Raw genomic sequence first — 25,143 nt, 5'->3', positions numbered from 1 at the left:
AAAGAATCCTGGCCCTCTGCCAGTGTGTGCTGTATCTTTCAGAATGGTAGCACCATTCATCACACTGCAAAAGTGAGAAACCTCTGAGTCATCCTTGACACTTTTCTCTCATTCTCCCATCCAATTAATCACTGAGTTCTGTCAACGTGAATTTCTAAATATTCTTTTCATCTAAGCCGCTACCATTCTATTAGGTTGGAGCAAAAGTATTTGTATTTTTTGACATTGAAAGTAATGTCAAAAACTGCAATTACTGTTACACCAACATAGCTGCAGCAATAGCCTTGTAACTGGGCTTCTCATATTCCCTATGCTTTCCCATCACTATTGTGCTGAGAATGATTTTTTAAAACAAAACTGGTCATTGTCACCCAATACTCCCTGCATTATACAGCTCTGGTTTGCTTCTTCAGTGTTTCACTTGCTCAGTGGCGCAATAATTCCTTTGGCCATGCGGTCTTTGTACATGGTACTCTCCGTGGACTCTTCTACTCCTTCCCTTATTCCATACACACACTGTTAACTTTCACTTTAAGATTTCACTTCAGTCCTTATTTCCTTTGAGAAGAAGCCTTCATCCTACAGTCTAGAACAAATAGAGGCTTTATTTTACTTGGTGGTAGTGTATCTATTAACTTGGTTGCTTAAGTCAACTTAAGCTAACTTCAAGCCCCATGAGAAACTGACTTTGTGATTGATCACCATATGTCCCTGGTATCTAATATAGGCCTGACACAGTAGACCCTCAATCAATACATATTGAATAATAGGCCTAATTCTTTACATATTAATGTGGTACAAAAGAATCTTACCTTATGTTTGTCATCTAGATTCTCTAAAGGATATTTGGCAGATATTTGAAATTACCCTGTTTTATACATGCGGCTTTTTTTTTTTTTTTTTTTTTTTTTTTTGAGACGGAGTTTCGCTCTTGTTACCCAGGCTGGAGTGCAATGGCGCGATCTCGGCTCACCGCAACCTCCGCCTCCTGGGTAGGCAATTCTCCTGCCTCAGCCTCCTGAGTAGCTGGGATTACAGGCACACGCCACCATGCCCAGCTAATTTTTTGTATTTTTAGTAGAGACGGGGTTTCACCATGTTGACCAGGATGGTCTCGATCTCTCGACCTCGTGATCCACCCGCCTCGGCCTACATGCGGCTTTTAAGACCCAAAAGAGCTAAATGACCTGTCCAGGATCATAGACATGTAAAGGCAGCGTTGGAGATTAGAGAAGGCATTATTGAGTCTCAGTTGGCATTTATTTCAATATCCTACAGTTATCCTACAATATCATACAAGAGCTTACTGCATAAGCTTTTGTTATTTTGGTGACTTTTTTTTTTCTTTTACTCGTGACAGATGTTTTTACATCCATTGAATATAAAATATAAAAGATTTAGGCTTCACAGTTCTAGTGTATGGATGTATCTCTTCCTAGTAGGAAAATGTCAAAAAAATTAAGAATAAGAAAGTTTCTCATACACTGACTCTTACTTAGTTTTTTTCTATTTCCTTTGCCATCACCTGTCTGTATCTTCCAAACTATGATATAAATTTTTAAATGTAATATGGATTGTACTTTCCAGTGACTAGTAACTTGTGACTGTTAAATTTAACTTTAAATTAACATTGCATTAAAAATTCAGTTCTTCAGTTACTTGAGTCACATTTTAAGTGCTTAATAACCACATTTGGCGAGTTGTTATCATTGAACAAAGGAGATGCTGAAGATTTCCATCATCACATAAAGATGTATTAGATAGTGCTGTCAGGGGAGGTGATACCTGAAAGAACTTTTTTCCTTCCTTCATTCTTTCCTTTATTTCTTCTTTTCATTCTCATTAAATAGTCACCAGTAGTTTAAAATCATTAGAGTCTCATGTTCTTCTAATTTTGCATAGGATCCTTCCTTAAATAAAGGTGTCTAGAACACATTAGGTCCTCAGTGAAGTGTTTGAATCTGTAGAATCTGTCTCTTTGTGAAAGTGGAGATTTGGGTCTTTAAAGGTCAATGAAGAATTTAATATTGTATAAAATGTTAGTTTCCAAAGCATTCGTAACTTACATATCTGCATTTGGTCTTCAGTCGTTGGAGTCGGTGGGTTTTTAGAAGGTCCTGGAGTAACAGTCTCATTTTGCAAGGCTGTGGTTTTGCCTTCAAGCTGATACCTGGTGGGGCAGGATCTTTTTGAAACCAGGTCTTGGTCTCCCTATTTTTGTCTTATGGACCAGTGATTCCAAAATTTCTGAAAGAACCACTTGGGGAAAAATGACAGTTTCCCCTTTTCCGAAGAAATGTGCACTGTTTTGTTTTTATAAACAGGCAAAGTATGTTTTATTAAACCCCTCAGAGCAAGTTTGACCAACCTACAGCCTGTGGACCACATGTGGCCCAGGATGGCTTTGAATGTGGCCCAACACACATTTGTAAACTTTCTTAAAACATGAAAAATTTTTTTGCGATTAAAAAACTCATCAGCTATTATTAATGTTAGTGTATTTTATGTATGGCAGAGACAGTTATTCTAATATGGCCCAGGGAAGTCAACAGGTTGATACTCTTGATATTCTTGGTGTATATGTGGTTTTTAGAGTTTTCCTGGTGATTCTTAGAGAGCCTGGTTTGAGAATTGGTGTCCTAGACCATGTTGAGTCTTTGATTACCATATTGAGAGTACAGAGTCATTTGTTTTTGTTGATGTGCTGATTCTCAATTTTGAAATACCCTGATATAAACAAGTACTATCTATCAAAGATCTGTTTTTAATTATTAGAGAACTGTATACTGAATTGAATTTAGTTGTCAATTATTAAACATCTGGTATGTTTCAGGAGTTTTCTGGCATCACAGCCTTGCAAGCTAGTTGACAGATGGACAGACTCAAGCTAATATCAACTTGAAAGTGGTAAACACTGGATATTAGGAAAGGTAATAGTTATTAATGACTATTTAGTGATATACCCTGGATATTAGAAAAGATTAAGAAAAACATCTATGTTTTTACTCATTAAGTATGAACAAAACATGATATGTTGCTCATTAAGAGTACTATTCAAATGCTGTGGGGATAACAGACATACAAGTAATAAATGTTAGGTTTGAATCCTGATGAGTTATGGTGGAATATTTGGATCTAGGTATTACCCTCTTTATTTTTTTAATAAAACCTAATGGTTTCAGGCATAACTTATCAGACTTGATAGTTTGGAAACTAAGTGTTATGGTAAATAACTCTTGATTCTATAGGAAGATGTTTTTTCTTTGAAAATTCAAATGTGGTATTGCTTTTCATTTCTTTAATCAGCAATTTGAATCTCATGATTTCAGTCTAAAATTAAAACTGCCACAAGAATTGTGTACTCACAGTATTTGCAAGTAAGTATTTTAAAGGAGAAATGTTTTCTGGCACAGCTAGTCGGGACATAGCCTCAGTACTAACTTACCTATAAATTTCTAGAGATAATAGATTTGCCCAAGATTGCGTTTGGAGAAAATAATTTATACTGTCTTGCCTGTATCAATCCCAATTATCAGGTAGATTTGCTGATAAGAAACAAAGTTAAGAACTGGTAATTAAGCAAAATAACTCAGTAACAACAAATAGGCATACAATCAAGGGCTTTGTGGCATCTGTACTTTGAGACTGTATAGTTAAATTTCATACATAGTTATTAGAAATATGGCTGTCTGGTTTCTGGAACCCAAGGTAGGCTGGAAGGGGAACTGACAACATTGGCAGAGGTGGCTCCAGAGAGAGACAGCATCTTTCAGAAACAGAAGATAAGAAAATCATGAAAAGTGGAAACAAAGTTCTCAGAATTTTGATCATTGCAACATCTTCATCTAGCATAATGCTAATGAAAATGACAATGTTGTAAATCTCAATACAAAAAAAGAGTCAGTGAACTGTACAATTTTGGAAAATTTCAGTCTCAAGCCTTCCTAGAAAATTAGATTTTAAGAGTCTGAGGATTAACCTTTTTCAAAACCAACACTTTAAAATTGTATTTCAAGAGTTTCATTGTACTTTGCGTATTTCAGATGTTTCTTGTTTCATTAGGAAGAGGAAATAATATAGAAAGTTTGAGAAATAGAGAAAGTAACTTAAATACCTCAAATCCTTAACCATTTTTGCATTTTTGTTTACAACTTTAAACTACAATTTTATGTCTTAACTTCCCTACCTAGCATTAAGTAACATTAGTAAATAAGTAATCAAAGTTTCCTTTGGCACCTATAGAATATTTGTATAGTTATAATACTTTAAAGTATATGTACCATAACTTGCTATTTCATGTTCTTTGTACACTATTTAGTCCATTTACATTTATTGTGGTTTGGTTTTAATTAGGCCTGATGTGTTGTTTTCTTTTACCTGTTTTTTTGTTTTTTTTCTTGAATCCTCCTTTCCTGCCATTTTTTTGTGCTAAGTTTTTTTATTTTTAGCATTTTATTTAATTCTTCTGTTCAATTTCTAGTTATATATCTTTGCATTATTTTTTAGTGGTTACTCTATTTGACTATTGAATTTCTTCAGTTGAAATATAGGAATTTTAAAAGAGTGCTTTTTCTTTCCTTAGTGCTCTTGTCATCTGAATGGTAAACATGTTGTACTGGTTGCTTTCAACAGTTACATGGCTTTAAACAAAGAATAAAAATATATATGATTTTAAAATATTTTCATTTAGATTTATTCTTTTTTATTTATCAGACTGCTTTCCTTCCTTGGGCACTTCTTGTAATACAGGACAGTTGGCAACAAGTTCTCTTTGTTTTTGCTTATCTAAACATGTCTTTATTTTAGTGGAGTTTTGGAGGATAGCTTTGCTGGATATAGACTTCTTAGTTGACAGCTTTCTTTCAGCCTTTTCATTATGCCAGCTCAATGTCTTCTGGTCTCCCTTGTTTCTGCTGTCAGCCAATTGTGTAAGATGTTATTTTTCTCATTGCTTTCCAGATTTTCTCTTTACCTTTGGCTTTCAGCAGTTTATACCTCAAGATTTTCTTTTTTTGTGTATCCTTTCTAGGTTTGTTAAGTTTCTTGAATCTGTAATTTGATGTGTTTCACTTTTCCTTCTTTTGCCATTTCCATTCTGCTATTATATCCACCTAATGAATTTTTTGTTTTATTTTTTTTCATGAATTTCTTGAAAAATTCCAGTCTATTTCTAACTTTTAAAATATAGTTTTCCTTTCTCTATTATATTCTACCTCTGTTACTCATTGCTATATTTACCTTTTTTAAAAAACATATTACAGCTATTTTTGGAGTCTCTGTCTCCTGAATTTAATGTATGGGCCACTTGGAGATAATTTCTAATGACTGCTTTTTTCTTTTTCTTGAGTGTGGGTTACATTTTCCTGTTTATCTGGATGTCTAGCAGTTTTTTTGGATGGAAACTGGCCCTGCAGATACTACATTATAGTGATTTGGGGTTTTGGGGTTTGTTTTTTAAAAATATTCTTCTGAAGATTATTGTTGGGTTTTTATTTTATTTTATTTTTTTGTTCTAAAAGGCACTTTTTATCTAGGCTCAAACTGCACACTCTCTACCCCCACCCACACTCCTCCCCATACAATAGCTGATATTTCTGTTTGTTTTTGTTTTTGTTTTGTTTTTTAATGGTTTCCAGCCATTTATCTTTTTTAGCTTGATCCTGGTGGTCTCCCCTATATTTGTGCAATTTGGTGGCCAGCAGAGCTTCAGGGGCTTACCCTTGCTATCATTCTAGTTTTTCTAAATATTTTCATTTAATTTCCAATTCCTCTGTTGACTTTGGGCTCTATTTTCTGATGTTTCAAGTTAGTAGGGCTTTACTCTCAGCCGTTTAAGCTATATGCAGTTGAGGAAAGCTCTCCATTAAAAAGAAGCAAAGTCACAGATGTCACAAAGTGCAGCTTCATCTATCAAGAGTATTTTCTTTCCTGTCTTTGCTTCTTTTTCATTTACCCTGGTTTCTTATCCATGTACATACAGTCATGTTGCTTGACAACTGGGATGCTTTATGAGAGATATATTATTAGGTGATTTTATCATTATGCATAATGATACAAACCTAGAGAACATATTCTACCACACACCTAGGCTTTATGGTATAGCCTGTTGCTTCTAGTCTACAAATTTGTACAGCACATTACTGTATGTGGTTGGAACATAATGGTAAGTATTTATGTATCTGAACATAGAAACCTAAACCATAAAAATATAATGTAAAAGATAAAATGGTACACCTGTGTGGGATACTTACTATTGAATGGAGCTTGTAGACTAAAGTTGCTTTGAGTGAATGGTGAGGGAATGTGAAGGCCTAACACATTACTGTACACTACTATAGACTTATAAACACTGTAAACTTAGGCTACGTGAAATGTATTTAAAAATATATTTTTCAATAAATTAACCTCAGCTTGTTTTAACTTTTTACTCTATAAACTTTTAGATTGTTTAAACTTTTTGACTCTTTTGTAATAACATTTGGCTTAAAACACAGACATTGTACAACTGTACAAGAATTTTTTTGTATCCTCATTCTATAAACCTTTTTCTGTTTTTTAAATTTTAGGTTTTTTTCTTTTAAACATTTATTTTGTTAAAAACAAAGACATAAGCACAAACATTAGCTTAGCTTAGGCCTACAAAGGTTCAGGATCATCCATATCATTGTCTTTCACCCCCACACCTTGTCCCACTGGAAGATCTTCAAGGCCTATAACACATGGAGCTGTCATTTCCTATAATAACAGTACCTTCTTCTGGAATACCTCCTGAAGGATTTGCCTGAGGCTGTTTTACAGTTAGTTTTTTGTTTTTTGTTTTTTTAATAGTAAGCATTAAAACAATGATAATTGTAAGTACATAAACCAGTAACATATTATTGTTATCAAGTGTCATATACTGTACATAATATATGTGCTATAGTTTTATATTACTGTCACCTTAGTAGGTTTGGTTACACCAGCATCACCACAAACACATGAGAAATGCATTGCACGATGCTCTTACAATGGCTGCCAGGTCAGTAGGAGAGGAATGTTTTAGCTCTGTTATAATCTTATGGGACTATTGTATATATAGTTCGTTGTTGACGGAAACATTATGTAGCATATGAGGGATTTAACTCTTAGCATTTCTGCTTAATAGTTTGACCTCTAAGAAATGGACTTTACCTCTGACCCTCAGTTTCCTTATATGAAAAATGAGAAGTGATAGGGCTTGAGTATCCCTAATCTGATATGCTCCAAAATCTAAAACTTTCTGAGTTCTGACATGGTGCTCAAAGGAACTGCTCATTGGAGCATTTCAGATTAGGGATGCTGAACCCCAGTAGGTATGATGCAAATACTCCAAAATCCAAAAATATCTGAAATCTGAAACACTTCTGGTCCTGTGCATTTTGGACAAGGGATACTCAACCAGTATTCATAGTGAGAAGTATCATATATTCCTGTGAGAAATACATGAAAAACCAAGTATATCTTCTGTATCCAGGTGTATATTAAAATGTAGTTTTTAATTACATGGTTCTTTATACATACTGCTTTTCCAGAGTTTTACCCATTTGTGATGCTACTAGACATGTACTTCACTATCTTCTTATCAACTTTTGGTTCATCTTTAAAATAATTTGAAATATAGATTGCACCATTATTAATTGATACTGGAAGATACAAGTTTTCTGGTAACTCAGATTAAAATATTTTCAAGCTTTTAGTTTGTTGACATTAGCAAGTTCTGTGGGATTTGAAGCAATGTTATTTCTAGTGCATTTTGTTGTAACTCAGTCTTGGTTAGTAAAGAACATGATGGGCTAGGTAGAGGACTGAATTCTTTGTAATCAGCAGTTCTGACTTGGTTCATTGTAAAGTCACATGATCACACCATCCACTTTTATCTGTAGCACTTGAGTTTTGAGCTTTGCATTAATACCAGTGGATATTAATAGAGCATTGTTAACCAGAGCAGATTGGATTCCTATAAAACAATACTTTGTTTTCAAAGAGTAGTCTGTATGGGGAGCATTACACTGAATACACCAATCACCGACAGCACGGATAGGAAATGTTGGTAGCTTTGGGATGATATAATTGGCTAGTACTTGTTTAAAAAATAAAAATGTTAGAACAATTGTTAGAATAAACCCAGCCACTTTGGGGTCAAAATTTGCATACATATGCATATATTTTAGTTGCTAAATTAGCTATGATTCATGATATTAATTTAACACTTTGACTTACCTAGTATTAAGCAGATGCTGTTAATTCATATAAGAAATTTTGATCTTTAAAATATCTTTAATAACATTTTAATTCAGAAGTTTGTAGGGTGAAAATAGCATTTTTTGGTGGACTTTAATATTTTTGAAATAAAATTTGGAGTTTATTTAAATCAACAATAAGCTACTTGTCAAGAAAGTAACACATTTTTGTATGTTAACATTTAGTTTAGTGCTCTAAAATAAAGATCTCCACTCTGCTGCCTATTATTCACCCTTATTTAATTTGCTTAAGTAATGCTTGGCCCAGAGGTTTTGCTTCTGTTCTCAGACTATGTAATCTCATATTAACCCTAGGCATTCCTTTTGTAAAGTGTGTATCAGTTGCCACTAAGGTAAATAGGAAAGAGTTTATCATTTACTAAACAAATTTTTAGTGTCAGAGAAGTTGTGAAACATTTCTAGTACTGTGACCATTGGTCTTGAAAGCCACATACTTGTGCTATACTCTGTTGGCTTGGCAGATGGTGTGGGTGATAAATCATTTAACATAACCATGCAGAATGATAACTTCATATTTGTGTGTGAAAGTCCATGCTTTTTTTTAATCTTTCAGAGGTAATCTTAAACTCTGCCAATATCAAATTATAAGAAGCTATGTAGTAGAGTCTAGATTAGTAATGATTTACAGTATTATTTTTATGTATTTTTTCAACATCCAGTTTTAAGCTCACAGCATGGACAGTTGCAATAGCAGATCACTTATTTGTTGTTTATAATAATAGCCAAAATTTATTGCACTCTTAAAACTCTGTTAATATCACGCAATGTACTAAGCATTTAACACATTTTCTCACTCAGTGTTTTAAAAGTATATTTTATTGTGGAATCTAAAAATAACATAACATATAAATGTATAATGTAAGTTGTAAAATGAGTATCTATGTAATCACCACCCAAATCAAAAAATATGGAATATTCCTGGCACCCTAGAAATTCTCTGTGCACCCCTTCTAATATAATTCCTCCACAAAATAGCTGCTGCCCTAACTTACAGTGATCACTTCTTTGGGGATTTTTTTTTTTTAAATGGTATTTGTCACCTTTATGTATGCCTGAAGACTATCTGTCTAGATTTTTCCTGCTTTAAAAATTTATATAAATGGAATCATACAGCGTATTTTCAATTTGTCATCTTTTGTTCACTCTTAGTTTGTGACACTCATTTATGCTGTGTCTTTTTGTAATTCACTCTTTTTGTTTTTCTTTTTTTGAGAGAGTCTCACCCTGTTGCCCTGGCTGGAGTGCTGTGGTGTGATCATGGCTCAGTGCAACCTCAACCTCCTTGGCCCAAGTAATCCTCTGGCTTCATCCCCCAAGTAGCTGGGACTACAGGCAGGTGCCACCATGCCTGGCTAACCTTTTTTTTTTTTTTTTTTTTGTATTATTTATTGAAATGGGGTTTTGCCTTGTTGCCTAAGCTGTTATTGAATTCCTGAGCTTAAGTGATCCACCTGCCTTGGCCTCTCAGAGTGCTGGGATTACAAGAATGAGCTGCTGTGCCCACCCCTCAATTAATTCATTTCAATTGCTATTGATCTTCAACTGTATAAATATACTACAATTTCTTTATTCTGCAGTTAAGAGTGTTTGAAATGTTTCTAGTTTTTGGCAATTTTAAACAGTGCTGGTATGAACGTTTTTATACAAGTGTCTTGCTTCATGGGAGTATCGTATATCTCTAAGGATATGCTGAGATGTAGAATTGCTGGGATAAAGGTTTTCATTTTTTCAACTTGAAAATAATGCCCCCAATTTTTTTCCTCGAAATTGTTTTAACAGTTTATATTCTCACCAGGAACAAATGAGAGTTTTTGTGTTCTGTACAATTATTGTATTTTCTTACGTCTTCTTAGACAGTATGGAGTACGTAATATCCCCATTTCACATATGTTGGAACTGAGGACCAGAGAGATTAAATAACTTGCGAAAACACACATTGCTAGTGAGTAGCAGAGCTGGGATTTGAGCCCAACTCTGATTTGAGAACAGACACTCATTTCGCTATACTGTTTCAGGACATTATTTGGAAAACAGATTCATCATGAAAGCTTAACATTGATTTACCATATCTTTGATTAAAATGACAGGAAAGGTCTGTGCTGTTGTGGACCTTCCATTTTAAAACTTGTTGAGGGAATGCATAGATTACAAAACACCAAGTAAATAAAAAGATAATTACGCAGTATGATATGTGTCATGAAGGAAATAAAAGGGACTGAGAAGAAAGGATATGTTAGGTATTTTGGGAAGGAGAAGGTTGCCTTTAAGACCTGAAGGGTGAGAAAGAGCCAGCTGTCTTCAAAGTGCATTTCACAGGCAGAGGGAAAAGACAAACCAAAAGTCCCTCAGGAGAAAATACTTTAAAACCAGTATTTCAGGAAAAGAACATTATATCAAATTAAACATTTTAGTTAGAACTCTCAATTATCTAATTTAAAGGATAAAAGTTTGGGGGATTATAAAATTCAAGGAAAATAGGAAAGTGGTCTGTGGAAAAATACAGGATTGTCACTTCTCTAACAATCAGTCTAATGTTATCTTTTCTTTAATCATGTCAAAATGTACTATGTTGGTAACAACATATTTATGACAGATCAAAAGAATTCCTTGATATTATTTTATTTTTCAAGGCTTCCTGAAAAAGGCATGGATTTACAGGTAGACCCAGGGGTTGAGAAGTTGCAGTAGGAAAATGTCTAAGGAAAGAAAGAACCTAGTTTGACCTGGAACATAGATTAAAAGGAGATGCTAGCTTGAGCAGCTAATGATGATTTTTTAATTGGAAAAAAATTCTAGATAATGTAAAAACCTAATGAATGATTGCCCTATTTTACCTACCCTCTCTACCAGAATAGCCTCCAAATAAACTTCCAAAGTTAAATAATACAAAACTCTATCTAGTACACAATTTCATACTTAAAACATTTGAGTCTGGATGCAGTGGCTCATACCCATCCATGCTTATACTCATAATCCCAGCACTTTAGGAGGCCCAGGCGGGTGGACCACTTGAGGTCAGGAGTTTTAGATCAGCCAGGCCAACATGGTAAAACCTATCTCTACTAAAAATACAAAAATTAGCCAGATGTGGTGGCAGGTGCCTGTAATTTCAGCTACTCAGGAGACTGAGGCAGGAGAATCACTTGAACCCGGGAGGTGGAAGTTGCAGTGAGCCGAGATCGTGCCGCTGTATTCCAGTCTGAGCAACAGAGCAAGATTCCATCTCAAAAAAATATATCTATATATATAGATAGATAGATAGATAGATAGATAGATAGATAGATAGCCTTCTCAGCTGGGTTTTCTGGACACTTTAGCAATTCTTCTTCAAAGGTAGTCTGGTACAGCTGTTAATAACAATCCTGTATAGTAGTTTCATAGATGCTGTGTACCCTGGGATGTATTTTTACGAAGTACAGAATTTAAAAAATCTCCTTTGGAGCCAGTCAGAACTTAAGAGGACCATGTTAGAACCCCTTACCTTCTGTAGATTTGGGAACAAAGGAATGAGGGAAGTAGATACCTAGAATAGACACAAAAGTTGTGCAAAATAGATACCTAAAATAATTTATCTTGACTCATTTTAATCTTTGGAATTCTATCATTTGGAAAATGGTTCAGTGTTTTCACTGAAACTATTAGGAATTTAAAACTAGATCCTAAAAGAAAAATTATTTCCCTCTTCATTTTACCGAAGTCACTGTTTCTAGCACACTCACAAGTTATTTTTCTCTTCGTGAAGATTAGAATAGAAGACAAACATCTTAAGTGGTAAGATCAGTATTTAATATACGGGGCTGAAACTCACAAAGGAGGACTGATTTGGGAATGAACCTACGCCATCACTTATGACTTAACACATATACATGATGTTTAAAGTTATGAGTCTGGTAAGATAACCATAGAAAATATGGCATGAGCAAGGGAGATGGGTGTAGGACCAAGTGCTAAAGGGACTCCTACCACTTAATTGCTGGGTAGAAAAGACTGAAAGAATGTGTTGTTTCAAGAAAGGGAGTGGCCAACAGTATCAGATGCCACTTTAGGAGTTCAGTGAGACAGGGACTGAAAAATATTAGATATAGCAGCCGAGAAGTCATTGAATGTCTTAACAAAAGTATTTTGGTGTTGTGGTGAGGGGAAGCCAGGTTGGTCTGCATTTAAGAATGTGCTGCACTGTTAGAAACTTTGGCTAGAGTCAGAGTGCAGTAAAAAGTTAACTATGGTTAAAGGAGAAAGAATGATCAAGTTTAAGGTGGAAATTTGAATATGCTAGGGAGAGAATGAAGAGATCATCCATAGTATAGAAATTCTCCTTTACATCCTGCAAAGAAGTAATGATCATGGAGGCCAGAGTTTCCATCTTTTTTTTTTGTATTTTCTGTATGCTCAGAAAAGTGTTCAGCTCCCTATATTTTCTGTTTTTCTTTTCATCAGTTTGCATAGCTTCGTTACTTACTAGCATTTTATCCCTGGCCCCTCTCCTAGTATCCAGTCATATATTTTTTTAACTGCTTGCTAGAGCTCTTTAATTAATTGTCTCATAGCTCCTCCAATTCAACATGTTCAACTGAATCATTTCCCTTTTGTTTATTGAGGACCTAGATATCTGGATCTTCCATTCTTTCCTTTATCTCTTCCATTCTTCCTCCTTTTTTTCTCTCTCCTACCCTCAGTCCCTGCTGGGAGACTTCAAATCATAATGCTACTTTTTAAAAGATTATTTTCTGGAATATTAAATTTGGTAAGCTTCATTTAATATGAGATTACCCATAAAATCATTTATGTTGCCAATTTTTACTTTTTATCCATTAATGTGGAATATACAGTAAAAACACAAATCCATCACTTATGTAAAAATGGCAGAGTGAAGGTTTTTATTTATGTACCTTTGTATCAGCATAATTTATAGTTCATAATTGCAGACTTGAAGCTCCTTGATTATATGGTTTTTATACTTTTTTTTTGTGGAAATGCCATACCTGGTAATTCTCTTATTTCTCTTAAACCAATTTATTTAAAGAAACAAAAGATGTGTCTTCCACTTGGGTTTCTTGGTATTTCAGAAAATTAAGACATTTATGAGTCCAGTTTCATTGTATTTAAATCTACTAATTGAACTACAAATAAAAACAGTTACTTGCTTTAGGCTTTTGGATTGCATTTTGAAGACAAGTAAAACACTTTTAAAAAGAGAGCTGCCAGAAGATGATGGAAATATACATTTTTTATTTTGTGTGGACATAACCTTTATTTTAAAATAAATACTGGCAAATTTTACTTTGTTCTTAGAACATAGTTGTGTGTAGCATGGTGGACAGCTAGTTGCAGAATTATTGCTAGCTCTTCAACTTTGAAGTGGAATTCGGTTTTAAACACCCACAGCAAAAATTTCAGGAGGCCTGCATACTTTTGCATGTTAAAAAGACACCCACGTCAAATCTTAGCCTTGGAAAAAGTAGCCTACTAAGTACATTCATCTTTAGTTTTCTTTTAACAGAGATAGGAAGAGAGATGTCTTTTTTGTGTATATTATAGACATATTTTGGAGGTTATATATTTTAAAGTCTGCTTTCACTAAAAAACTGAAGATCACTGTGTATTATATGGTGAAAGCTAAGGAACTCCTCTTTAAAGTTCATTGAGTTAACTGGCAGACTTTCTTGTTCTGGCTTTATTTGAATAATTGAACAGTTGAATCATCAATCCCTATTCAGAGTCATTTCTCATTATTTGGGATTGTCCCTGACTCTACTGTTTGAGAGAGTGAAAGTACAGTTGAAGTAGGTAGTTACTGTGATTGAGCTACACAGGACTCTGGTCTCACGTGTGTGTGTGTGTGTGTGTGTGTGTGTGTGTGTGTGTGTGTGTGTGTGTTTACTGTTTATGCATACTTCTAACAAGTTTAATGGTTACTAGTTTCCATGTTCATACCAGAAAACAGAAGAAAGAATAATAGGCATCTTAATTTTAAGCAGGAATAGGGCTAACAATGGGCAGGCATATTCGCTGAAATGAGAAGTGACCGTTGCAGTCTCATACAAAGGAAGAGATGAGAATTATATTATGATCCAGCAATTGCATTCCTAGGTGTACACTCAAGATAAATAAAAACGTATTTTCACCCAAAAACTTTAGACAACTGTTCATGCCAGCATTATTCATAGTAGCCAAAAGGTAGAACCAGCCCAAATGTCCCAACTGATGAATGGAAAAAAAAGGCATATCTGTACACTGGAATATTATCTGGAAATAAAAAGGAGTGAAGTACTGATACATGTTTTAACATAAATGAACCCTGAAAACATGCAAAGTGAAAGAAGCCATATACAAAGCCCACGTATTGTATAAGTCTGTTTATATGAAATGTCAGAATAGGCAGATTCATAGAGACAGAAAATGGTTGGTGATTGACAGGCTGGAGGAAGGGGGAATTGAGGTATTTCTTTTGGGGGTGATAAAAACATTCCAAAGTTGTTTGTAGTGATGCTGAGAATAAGAATACAACTTTGTAGATATACCAAAAATTATTAACCTGTACACTTCAGTGAATTGTGTGGTATATAAGTTATATCATAATAAAGCTTAAAAATAATAGCGAATTTTGGGTAATTTAACATTTTATGGGGTTGGTTATTTCCATATTCCATAAGCCTCGGACATCCTTTTATAGTACAGTAAAATAATCTTTGGTTGATAATAGTTATGAAAGTCCATGCTTTAAGGAAAATACTTATGTCTTTTAGAATCTCTTTTGAAAAATATATAAACTGCTATCATAAATGTTTACTATTAAAGTTCATAATTAAATTCTTGGTATCTTAAAATGACTCATAGTCCATGTATTTCACATATTTGAGGTTATAGCTATGTCTATTAATGAAAACATGAGGATTAATTAAAAATTTAATTATTTTTCTCACCATTACAAAGCCTAGTTAAAATAATTTTCAAAAAATATGCTTAATTTTAAGTTCATCATTGTCATGAGAAAGGAGCAGCATGGTTCTCGGCCAGGTCATCAGAACACCTGGTGATCCTCAGCTGGGCGTGCCTGGACACGGGCTGTGATTGTCCTGGGGCAGTGGAGACTTGGCATGCTTGCCCAGCACATTGGGTGGCACTCTTTGGAGTTGAGTTGGCCGCTTTTTTTTTTTTTTTTTGAGACGGAGTCTCACTCTGTCGCCAGGCTGGAATACAGTGGTGCCATCTCGGTTCACTGCAACCTCTGCCTCCCAGGTTCAAGTGATTCTTCTGCCTCAGCCTCTCGAGTAGCTGGGACTACAGTTGCATGCCACCATGCCAGGCTAATTTTTTTTTCTTTTTTTTGGTAGCGATGGGGTTTCACTATGTTGGCCAGGATGGTCTAAATCTCTTGACCTCGTGATCCACCCGCCTTGGCCTCTCAAAGTGCTGGGATTACAGGCATGAGCTTTGTAGCAGCTTATCACCTGTCGTATTTACTAGTTGGTGACAGTGTTGTGCTGAAGCAGGATTCTACTATGAACATTTTTATAATGAGCTGCAGTCCTGGAAACACTACATTCCAGTTAAGAGAAACCTGAGCAATCTGCTAGAAAAACTTAAATGGGCAAAACATCACGATGAAGAGGCCAAAAAGACAGCAAAAGCAGGACAAGAATTTGCAAGAAATAATCACGTGGACTATGACATAGTCTGTCATTATTTTAAACTTTTCCGGGAATATGCCAATTTACAAGTGAGTGAGCCTCAAATCCAAGAGGATGTGAAAAGCGTAGAAGCACAGACTGAGGACGACCTCTTGACTTGCACTTGCCACAGGAAAAAGACTAAAGTATTCCATGGACAATATAAAATTTGCTGTGTGGTTGTTTGCAGTATGAAGATACATTTCTACTTATGCAGTATTCTCATGTCTGTACTTTAAAGTACATTTTTGGAATTTTATAATAAAACCATCTTTATTTTAAAAATATACTTCATAATTGCATCTAGCTTATACTTCTATTGCTTCAAAAATCAAAGAATTAATAGTAATTAAGGAATGGAAATATGGAATCTAAGAGCTTATCTAGATTGATAGTACTTTTAAAAAGCATATAGCAATATTGTATTAAATGGAATCAAATGAGTCTACTTGGCTGACAGTTGTTGGTTAAGAAAAAAGGGAATTTTGATTATCATGTAGATTTTGCACTGTGGTAGCACAGAACTTACTGCATCTCATTTCTGTTTATATATATATTTTTTTCTCTATGTAATTCTGTTTATATATATATACATATAATTCTGTTATGTATGTACACATATTAACAGAGAGAATTAACAATTATATGTAATTCTGTTAATATATATACCATATATATTAGATATATATGATATTAGATAGATATATAGATAGAAAAAAACTCAAGAAGCACTGAAAGAGAGAAGGTAGTGAACAGAAAACTAAGAATCATGGAATCAGACATGAAACTTAAAAATCTAAGGAAACAGTTGTTTTGAAATTCATTGCGTCAACTAATGCATGTCTGAATCAGAAAACCTATAAAGGAACGCAGTGAAAAACACTGAGTCACTGCAGACAAGGAATGAGTAAAGAGAGGAGTTACGAATGAATCTTAGATTCCATGGGATTCCTGCTACTATGGATTATTAAAAAACTGTATTCGTTGGTGATAAACAGGAGTTTTAAATTGTTAATGTTGAAATTTCAGATGTATGACTGGTGGCAACTAGGTGATATAAATTTGTGGCTTAAGAGATGAGACCTGAATTGATTGACTTAGCGACCCTGTAATTAGCAAACAGGAGTCATTGTTTCCTCCAGACACTACCAAAAGTGTAGCTAGAATTTGGAATTATTAAAATGGATTTACTGTCATAGTGAGATTTAAATTTTAAGAAATCTCAGTAATTAAGGTTTTCTTCTAGTTTATTTGTCCTTTCCTGGGGTAAAATATTTGGAAACCCTTGATTCTTGGAAATCTGTACTGTGTCCTCTTAAATATAGTTAGATATCTTTAGTTATGTTTGTTTTTATCAAGTGATTTTAAATTTTGAATGTTAGTATCATTCACGTTTTTTTTTTTATAACCAGGAACCTTTTGAGGATGGCTTTGCAAATGGGGAAGAAAGTACTCCAGCCAGAGATGCTGTGGTCACATACACTGCAGAAAGCAAAGGAGTCGTGAAGTTTGGCTGGATCAAGGGTGTATTAGTATGTATATGTAGACTTAACTTTAGAGTTACAGCGTATCTGTTGGTTGTAAGATCTTCCTAATGTTCTCATCAGTTCTCAAGGGAACTCTTTTCTTCTCTATTTTAGCTCTCTTATCTGAGTGCTGTAGAAGACCAAATTGATAACTTGTACCTTCTTTGCTTTTGGATATTAAATTCAGTAAAGGAGATATGGCATTTATTTTGCCAAATTATTTTTTATTATATTCTATATAATGTGTTACTGAGCATATTATATTTCATTGCCTCTTGTGAATCTCATGTAATGTCACTTTTCAGAAATTAAGTATGAAGACTATCAAATTGGGAGCGTCAGAATCAAGAAGGCCGAGCAGGGAATAGAGCTGAAATATGCCTGCTTTATTTCACACTACCCCCATTATATTTTGAAGAGAAGCATACAGAAGTTAGCAAGCAAGAAAGGAATATAGGAGAAATACTTAAGTGTTGAGTTCACTTTGCTACATAGGTTTAGGTGATTAAGGTTCATATTTCTGTTTTTCTGTTTAAATAGGCACTAAGGAGCTGACTGAAATAGGCTAGATTGCCTTCTCATTGGGACTTTGAAGGCACTTAATGGGGGTTGTATTGGAATTTCAGGGAGAATTAGAGGGGAAAAACAAACAGTTCTAGTAATCATTTTATTGCCTAATCCATAAGGTGAATGTGAAGCTTCAGGTAGAATTGTTTCTTGTTCTTAGATTTTAGTGTTTTGTAAGACTGTGTTCTGTGTATGAACATAATAAAGTGAAAATAGGGAAACTTTTACAACTAATTTAAATTGTTAAAAATGTGAACAATTGGCACTTTGTATTGACAAATATTATGTAATACATAAATCTGCTAAAGAAATGAAATGAGGATGTTACAAAAGAATAAGCAAAAGTTAAACTTACTTGTGATAAAAAAGGGATATGCACACTTTACAAGGCTGAATTTTAAAAATATTTCTTGTATCTTGTTCTGTTGCATCTGCTGCTTCAGACAATTGTGATACTTGCATTTATTTTCGTACACTTATATGTTACATTGTGTTTATATTAGCTCAAATGTAAGCTCTTATTAAGCTCTTTATAAAGACTGTTAAAGAAAGGGTGGAGTAGGAGTTAGGTTTAAAACTACTTAATCTTCTGTAGTTTCAAATGCATGTCGTTGTTTGGCTGGTTTAATGCTTACTATATGTTTGATTATTCTTCTTCCTCTGTGACTTGGCCTCTTTTTCCCTCCTAGGTACGTTGTATGTTAAACATTTGGGGTGTAATGCTCTTCATTAGATTGTCATGGATTGTAGGTCAAGCTGGAATAGGTAGGTGAAGTTATATCCTGCTTGATTTGAGAATAATAAATAAGCAAAATGAGCTCTTAACCTCATAAAACTCAAGCAATTAGAGTCATTTCAAACTGTATTCCTTTATATCAGATCATTGTCTTGATGTTCCTTTTTCATAATTCTGATTTGATTTTTCTATAATGAGATAAAAATTTATAACTTGAAATGTAAATTCAGTATTCTTAGATCAACCAGTTTTAGACAATGGCATGCTTAAACAAGAGTGTAAGTATTCTATCTTCTTTCTCTGTAAAGGTCTGTCGGTCCTTGTAATAATGATGGCCACTGTTGTGACAACTATCACAGGATTGTCTACTTCAGCAATAGCAACTAATGGATTTGTAAGAGGAGGTAAGTTGAATCTTTTTGTATCATCATTATCAGATTACTCTTACTAAAAAGAGATCTAAATTGTATTTTTAATTATTTTTTTTAACCTTAACTGAAGGAACATATTAAGTCTATGTGGACAAGAAAGTTGCTACGGAGCACTTCCACACTAGTATATTTCAATGTAAAATTTTATGTAAACTCATATACATATGCTTTAAGTTATTCAGAGTGTCTCATAGCAAGAATGGAGCATCTACTTTGGTATTTTATCCACTGGGCTGCATGTTATTGCCTCCTCCAAGGCTTGCCCTTGGATCAGTGAGCAACATGCTCCTGGCATTTGTTTAACATTGTATTGGGGTAACCTCATGTCCCACCCCATCCCCTATTAAGGGAAACTAAGGCAGTATACCTTCCCCATAATCTAATAGCATTGTATGAGTTATGCTTGGGACTGTAAATTTATTTATTTATTTATTTATTTTGAGACAGAGTCTCACTCTGTCACCCAGGCTGGAGTGCAGTGGCATGATCTTGGCTCAGTGCAACCTCTGCCTTCCTGGTTCAAGTGATTCTTCTGCTTCAGCCTCCCAAGCAACTAGGATTACAGACATGTACTACCACGCCTGGCTAATTTTTATTTTTATTAGAGACAGGGTTTCGCCATGTTGACCAGGCTGGTCTTGAACTCCTAACCTCAGGTGATCTGCCTGCCTTGGCCTCCCAGTGCTGTGATTACAGGTGTGAGCCACTGCGCCTGGCCCTAGGACTGTAAAGACCTTCATGTCTAGCTTTCTATGGGCACGCTGAGGCCTCTCATTAGAGTCCATAAGATCTGCCTTGTAAGATTTCATCCTCCCTAGGAAGAGGACCCAAGAGACTGCAGGAGAATGGATTCAGGATCCCTGAAAACAGGAAGAAAAGAATTCCATTTTCCAAATTAAAACTCCTCTCTTGGAGTGAGAAGATCCCTGGAGAAAAGAGACAAAATGTCTGCCAGCACCTGTAAAGTCATCATAGCAAGTCAACTGAGAAAAGATCTATTTCATCTGCCTCAGCTCTTTTGAATATTCCTATTTGACATTATATAACCCAATTTCCACTTTACCTGCATCAGGTATTTGGGTGTGGGAGGGAAAGAGAGAACCAGATTGAGCTTTTCATTTTTCATCATTGTCTTTATATGTTTTAGACACCAGAGGATCCAAATCACTATGACCCTTGGAGGCTGGTATCTTGTATCAGTATGATTATGACTGTGCTGAGCGTGTATCACTGTTGACTGAAGTTTTATGCTTCTGTGAATCTGGATTGAGCTATATACACAATGTGGATATGTTCAGCAGAGTCAGTCAGATAATGTTGAGAAATTCTTTTTGGCTTCTCCTGAACTGGGTACTCCATGCTTCATTTCTCTCTGCCATATTTGGGGATTGAAAGTGGGAAGAGAAATGAACTGGGGTGTTAGGTATTTCTAGGGGATCAGCAAATCATCAAAGAATTTCTCCTTTTCATCAGAACTTAGAATCTAGGCTGTGAGCCTCAAAAGGAATGGGGCAGGCATGAAGCCACTGGCAACGTGAACTTCACACTTTTCCCCATTTGAATCAGACTTTTGGAAGGTACAGATTTTCCAGGATTGTGACCAGAAAGCCATTTCATTTTTCAATACCACTGATAGTTATATATATATATAGAGAGAGAGAGAGAGAGAGAGTGTGTGTGTGTGTGTGTGTGTGTGTGTGTGTGTGTGTGTGTGTGTGTATGTATATATCTTTACAGATACATCCGCCTCATAGACTTTATGTCCAGTCTTCTGTCCTGGAGTGCCAGGGACAGTATGAGAATGTGGAACTCATGCAGATCTGTGTGAAAAAGTGACCATATGTTATAATTTTGCTTGAGTTTCCTTAGAAGTCTCTTCACAAAAGTAGAACCTAGAGGGTAGAAGCCTTTTGGAATTCTGTTATGAGGTGTTCATACCATTGAGAAGGTAATACATTTGCTGAAATAATGAAACCCACAGAAGATGAAAGAGAAAATGAGTGACCAAATACTATGAAGCTTTATTAGAAGGCATTCATTTTTCACTTGTTGGTGACTTTGGACATCTAGATGGTCTTTGTAGAATATATAAGAGCTTCATCATCTGCAATGAGTGTTGTCTAGAGATTCTTTTAGTGAATGTAAGCCTCTTCTGTCTCCTCTGTATTTGACTCAGATTTGGAAACCCCTAATGTGATTTATTTTGGTATCATGAGAAAAGTATTTTCCACGTGGGAGAAAGTAGATATAGGCATAAAACTGAGATCACATTATACCTGTATTTAAGATTCTAAACCGAAAGTATTAGTCTTAGAATTTATCCTGAAAGTACATATTGTTTAGCTTTTTTCATTAAAGTGACCTGTAGTAAATGACCAACCCAGTGGCAATAAGCAATTCTTATGCCCATATTGTATATTTCCACTCAAGAACTAGCAGACTTTAGAGAAAAGGTTGATTACTTATTGGAGCAGGAAATGAGCTTAGACGTCTTTTCAGATCCAAAAGTGTTGAATACTACTAGTTTCATGTCAAAAGGACCTAAGAGTCAATTTAAAGAGCTAACACAGGCTAAAGTTTGGATAATCTGAACAGCAATAATCGTGATAAATGATTTGGATGAAAATACATGACTAAATACATAAGTTCACAGTGAAATAAAAAAAAATCTCACTTTTTACCTTTGAGACATACTAGAGAACCATCTTATGAAAATTGATGAATAAAAATAATCTAGCATTGAATCAAACTCCTGAAAGATTTCTTTCCTGAACTCAAGGTAACCAAGAAGTTGATGAGATTTGTTTTTCAGATAATTGCTCAACATAATGAGTGAAGGAGGAAAGAGAATTAGAATATTACAACTTTATATGGATCAAAGACTTAAATCTAAGACCTGAAGCAATAAAAATTCTAGACGACAACATTGGAAAAAACTCTTCTATACGTTGGCTTAGGCAAAGAATTCATGACCAAGAACCCAAAAGCAAATTTAACAAGAACAAAAATAAATAAATGGGACCTAATTAAACTAAAAGAGCAAAAGAAATAATCAACAGAATGAATAGACAACCCATTAGCAAACTGTGTGTCTGACAAAGGACTAATATCCACAATCTACAAGCAACTCACTCAAATCAGCAAGAAAAAAAAAATCCTGTCAAAAAATGGGCAAAGAACATGAATAGATGATTCTCAAAAGAAAGTATACATATGGCCAACAAACATGAAAAAATGGTCAATATCACTAATTATCAGAGAAATGCGAATTAAAACCACAGTGAGATACCACCTTACTCCGGCAGAAATGGCTATAATTAAAAAAATTTTTAAAACACAGATGTTGGCATTGTTGTGAAAAGGGACCACTTTTACACTGCTGGTGGAAATGTAAACTAATATAACCACTGGAAAACAGTATGGAAATTTCTTAAAGAACTAAGAGTAGAACTCCCATTTGATCCAGCAGTCCCCCTTCTGGGTATCTACCCAAACAAAGGAAAGTAAGTCATTATTGACTTATTCTTACTGACTTATAATTGAGCACACATGTTTATACCAGTACAATTCACAATTGCAAAAATATGGAACCAAACTAAATGCCCATCAACCAATGAGTGGATTTAAAAAAAAAAAATGTATATATACACCATGGAATATTATTCAGCCATCAAAAGGAATGAAATAATGGTATTTGCAGCAACCTGGATGGAGTTGGAGACTGTCATTCTGAATAACTCAGGAATGGAAAATCAAATCTCATATATTGTAAGTGGGAGGTAAGCTATGAGGCTGCAAAGGCATAAGAGTGATATAATGGACTTACGGATTCGAGTGGAAGGGTGGGAGGTGGGTGAGTGATAAAAGACTACACATTGGGTACAGTGTCCACTGCTTGGGTGATGGGTGCACCAAAATGTCAGAAACCACCATTAAAGAACTTATCGATGTAACCTAAAACCACCTGTTCCACAAAAACTATTGAAATAAAATTTTTTTAAAAAAATTTCAATTCTCTAAAGCTTTTACTTGATAAGAATACCTGTGAAGTATTGTTTCCCAACAAATTAAATCTGAATCACATTATGCCATGTATCTCCCGGAAACATTATATAGAATATGCAGGGGAGGGAGAAACTTGTTAAATGATACTATAGGGTGATGACAGAAAATTACACACTGGGAATCACAATGGAGCAAGGAATCCTTCTTATTCAACAAAATTAGAAGGCTCAAAAGAAGGTGGAGAGGGGAGTTAATGGTTTAAAAAAAACTTGAGATTCAATGTATAGGTACAGGTTTGTTTGCCATTTTTAGCTACAAACTACGCTTTTTGGTGGTACCAAGAATGTCCTGGTTGGATTTCTTTCTTGATTTTGACCGCCTACCTTGTAAGGCCTACTTAGAGAGGATGATAATAGAGCTAGAATTATCTAGAAGATTGGGGTCTTAAAAGGAAACTCAGAAATGCTGGGGGGAAGAGTGATGTCTGATGCACCCATCTAAACTTTGTGTAGACTGAAAGTTGACTTTTAAGGGACTTAATAAGGAAATAACATTTTCTTAAAATATTCAAAGGTTGAGGAACATTGTGATTACTTTTTAGTAATTTTAATTCAAAAAGCCCCATTTTAAACTTGATGCATAGTTTTAAAAAAAATAATGTTAAGAACCAATTTGAGGTAATGCCTGTTCATCTTGATTCCTAACTGAATTATAACATGTATTCATATTAATTGAATAATGTCTTACTCTTACCTTGAAAATTACATGTTTGCAGTTTCGCAGAAGTATGTGAATTCAATGAACTTTTCCTAGTGTTGTGTACTTTTTGCCATAGGAGAGATTTAATATTACTAAATAATTTTAGCATTGGCTTTAACAGTACATTTTAGAGATTAAACAGATAGCAATCTAGAAAAGTTGTACTTTGTTATTAAATTGTAGTGTACAATTTTGAAGTCTCGGGCAAAAATAGTAATGGAAACACAAGGCTTCTGAAAAAGTCCAAATGCAGAAAATAAAAGATGCTTCGTTTCAGGCTTGATTCAGTTTTAGTAGTGATTTTAGGTACTATTTAAAGCTACTGGAAGCAGGTTAGAGAAGCATCACTTCAGTTCCCTGCCTTCCATGGGGTTAGATTAGTAGTACCAAGGAACTGATAGTTTACTTTATTTCTGGCATAGTCCCTGCCTGAAAGACACATTAATACTCTTCAGATTATTGCAGGCTATGGGGACTTTAGAGTCCTTTCCTGTTCTACAAATCATGTCAGTGTTCTTGAGAACTTAGATTTTATAGAATTTTCATGGATTACGTACATCAGGTTTTGCAACTTGGATGGTACTGGTCAGCAGCCACCTTCACTCAGATCTGCATTTCCTAGATTACATAGACCAGAGTTGTCCCATCTTTAATTAATCCATGAATTTACACTCACTTATAGAATAAAGGACAACTGCAGGCAGCGTTTCATAAGATGAAGACTATAAAGTCTTGGTTTTAATTCATACTGTATTATATGAACTGAGCAACAGAATGGAAAGATTCCTCAACCATTTTATCTTTGGGGGCATTTAGTTGACTTAATTAAAAGCAAAGATCAGTACCTTTTCAGTTAAAAGTCTTGGTTACATAAAACTTTAGATAGGTGGTTCTGAAGTTTCTAAAATCTAAAGTTACCATAAACTTTTCTATTTTGTAATGAAGAGGAAGTGTTATGTTACTTGTACTTTAGTCAATGAACAGACAATTGTTGAGTGTTTTGTTACAGACACTGGGTTTGTAACAATGAAAGACAAGATGCTATTTTCTGGGAACTTATATTCAGATAATAATAGTAGCTATTATCTTTTGAGACCTAACTGCTAGGCATGATACCTTGGTGTTGACATATGTTGTCTTATTTAATGCAACATTGTGGTTAGTCACATT

General features: G+C 34.7%; 1 protein-coding gene across 2 annotated transcripts in view; it reads left to right on the top strand.

The window, feature by feature from the left end:
* Positions 1–25,143, top strand: part of SLC12A2 (solute carrier family 12 member 2) — a 107,155-nt gene that overhangs the window by 10,223 nt on the left and 71,789 nt on the right. For both annotated transcript variants that reach the window (XM_039467851.2, XM_003920920.4), the window contains exons 2-4: positions 17,362–17,481; positions 18,732–18,807; positions 19,087–19,182. In XM_039467851.2, coding sequence (XP_039323785.1) covers positions 17,362–17,481; positions 18,732–18,807; positions 19,087–19,182 — 292 coding nt within the window. The remainder of the gene's footprint in view (positions 1–17,361; positions 17,482–18,731; positions 18,808–19,086; positions 19,183–25,143) is intronic.

This window comes from Saimiri boliviensis, chromosome 1 (assembly GCF_048565385.1).
Source record: "Saimiri boliviensis isolate mSaiBol1 chromosome 1, mSaiBol1.pri, whole genome shotgun sequence".
Taxonomy (NCBI): Eukaryota; Metazoa; Chordata; class Mammalia; order Primates; family Cebidae; genus Saimiri; species Saimiri boliviensis.
This window is presented reverse-complemented; position numbering and strand designations above follow the sequence as displayed.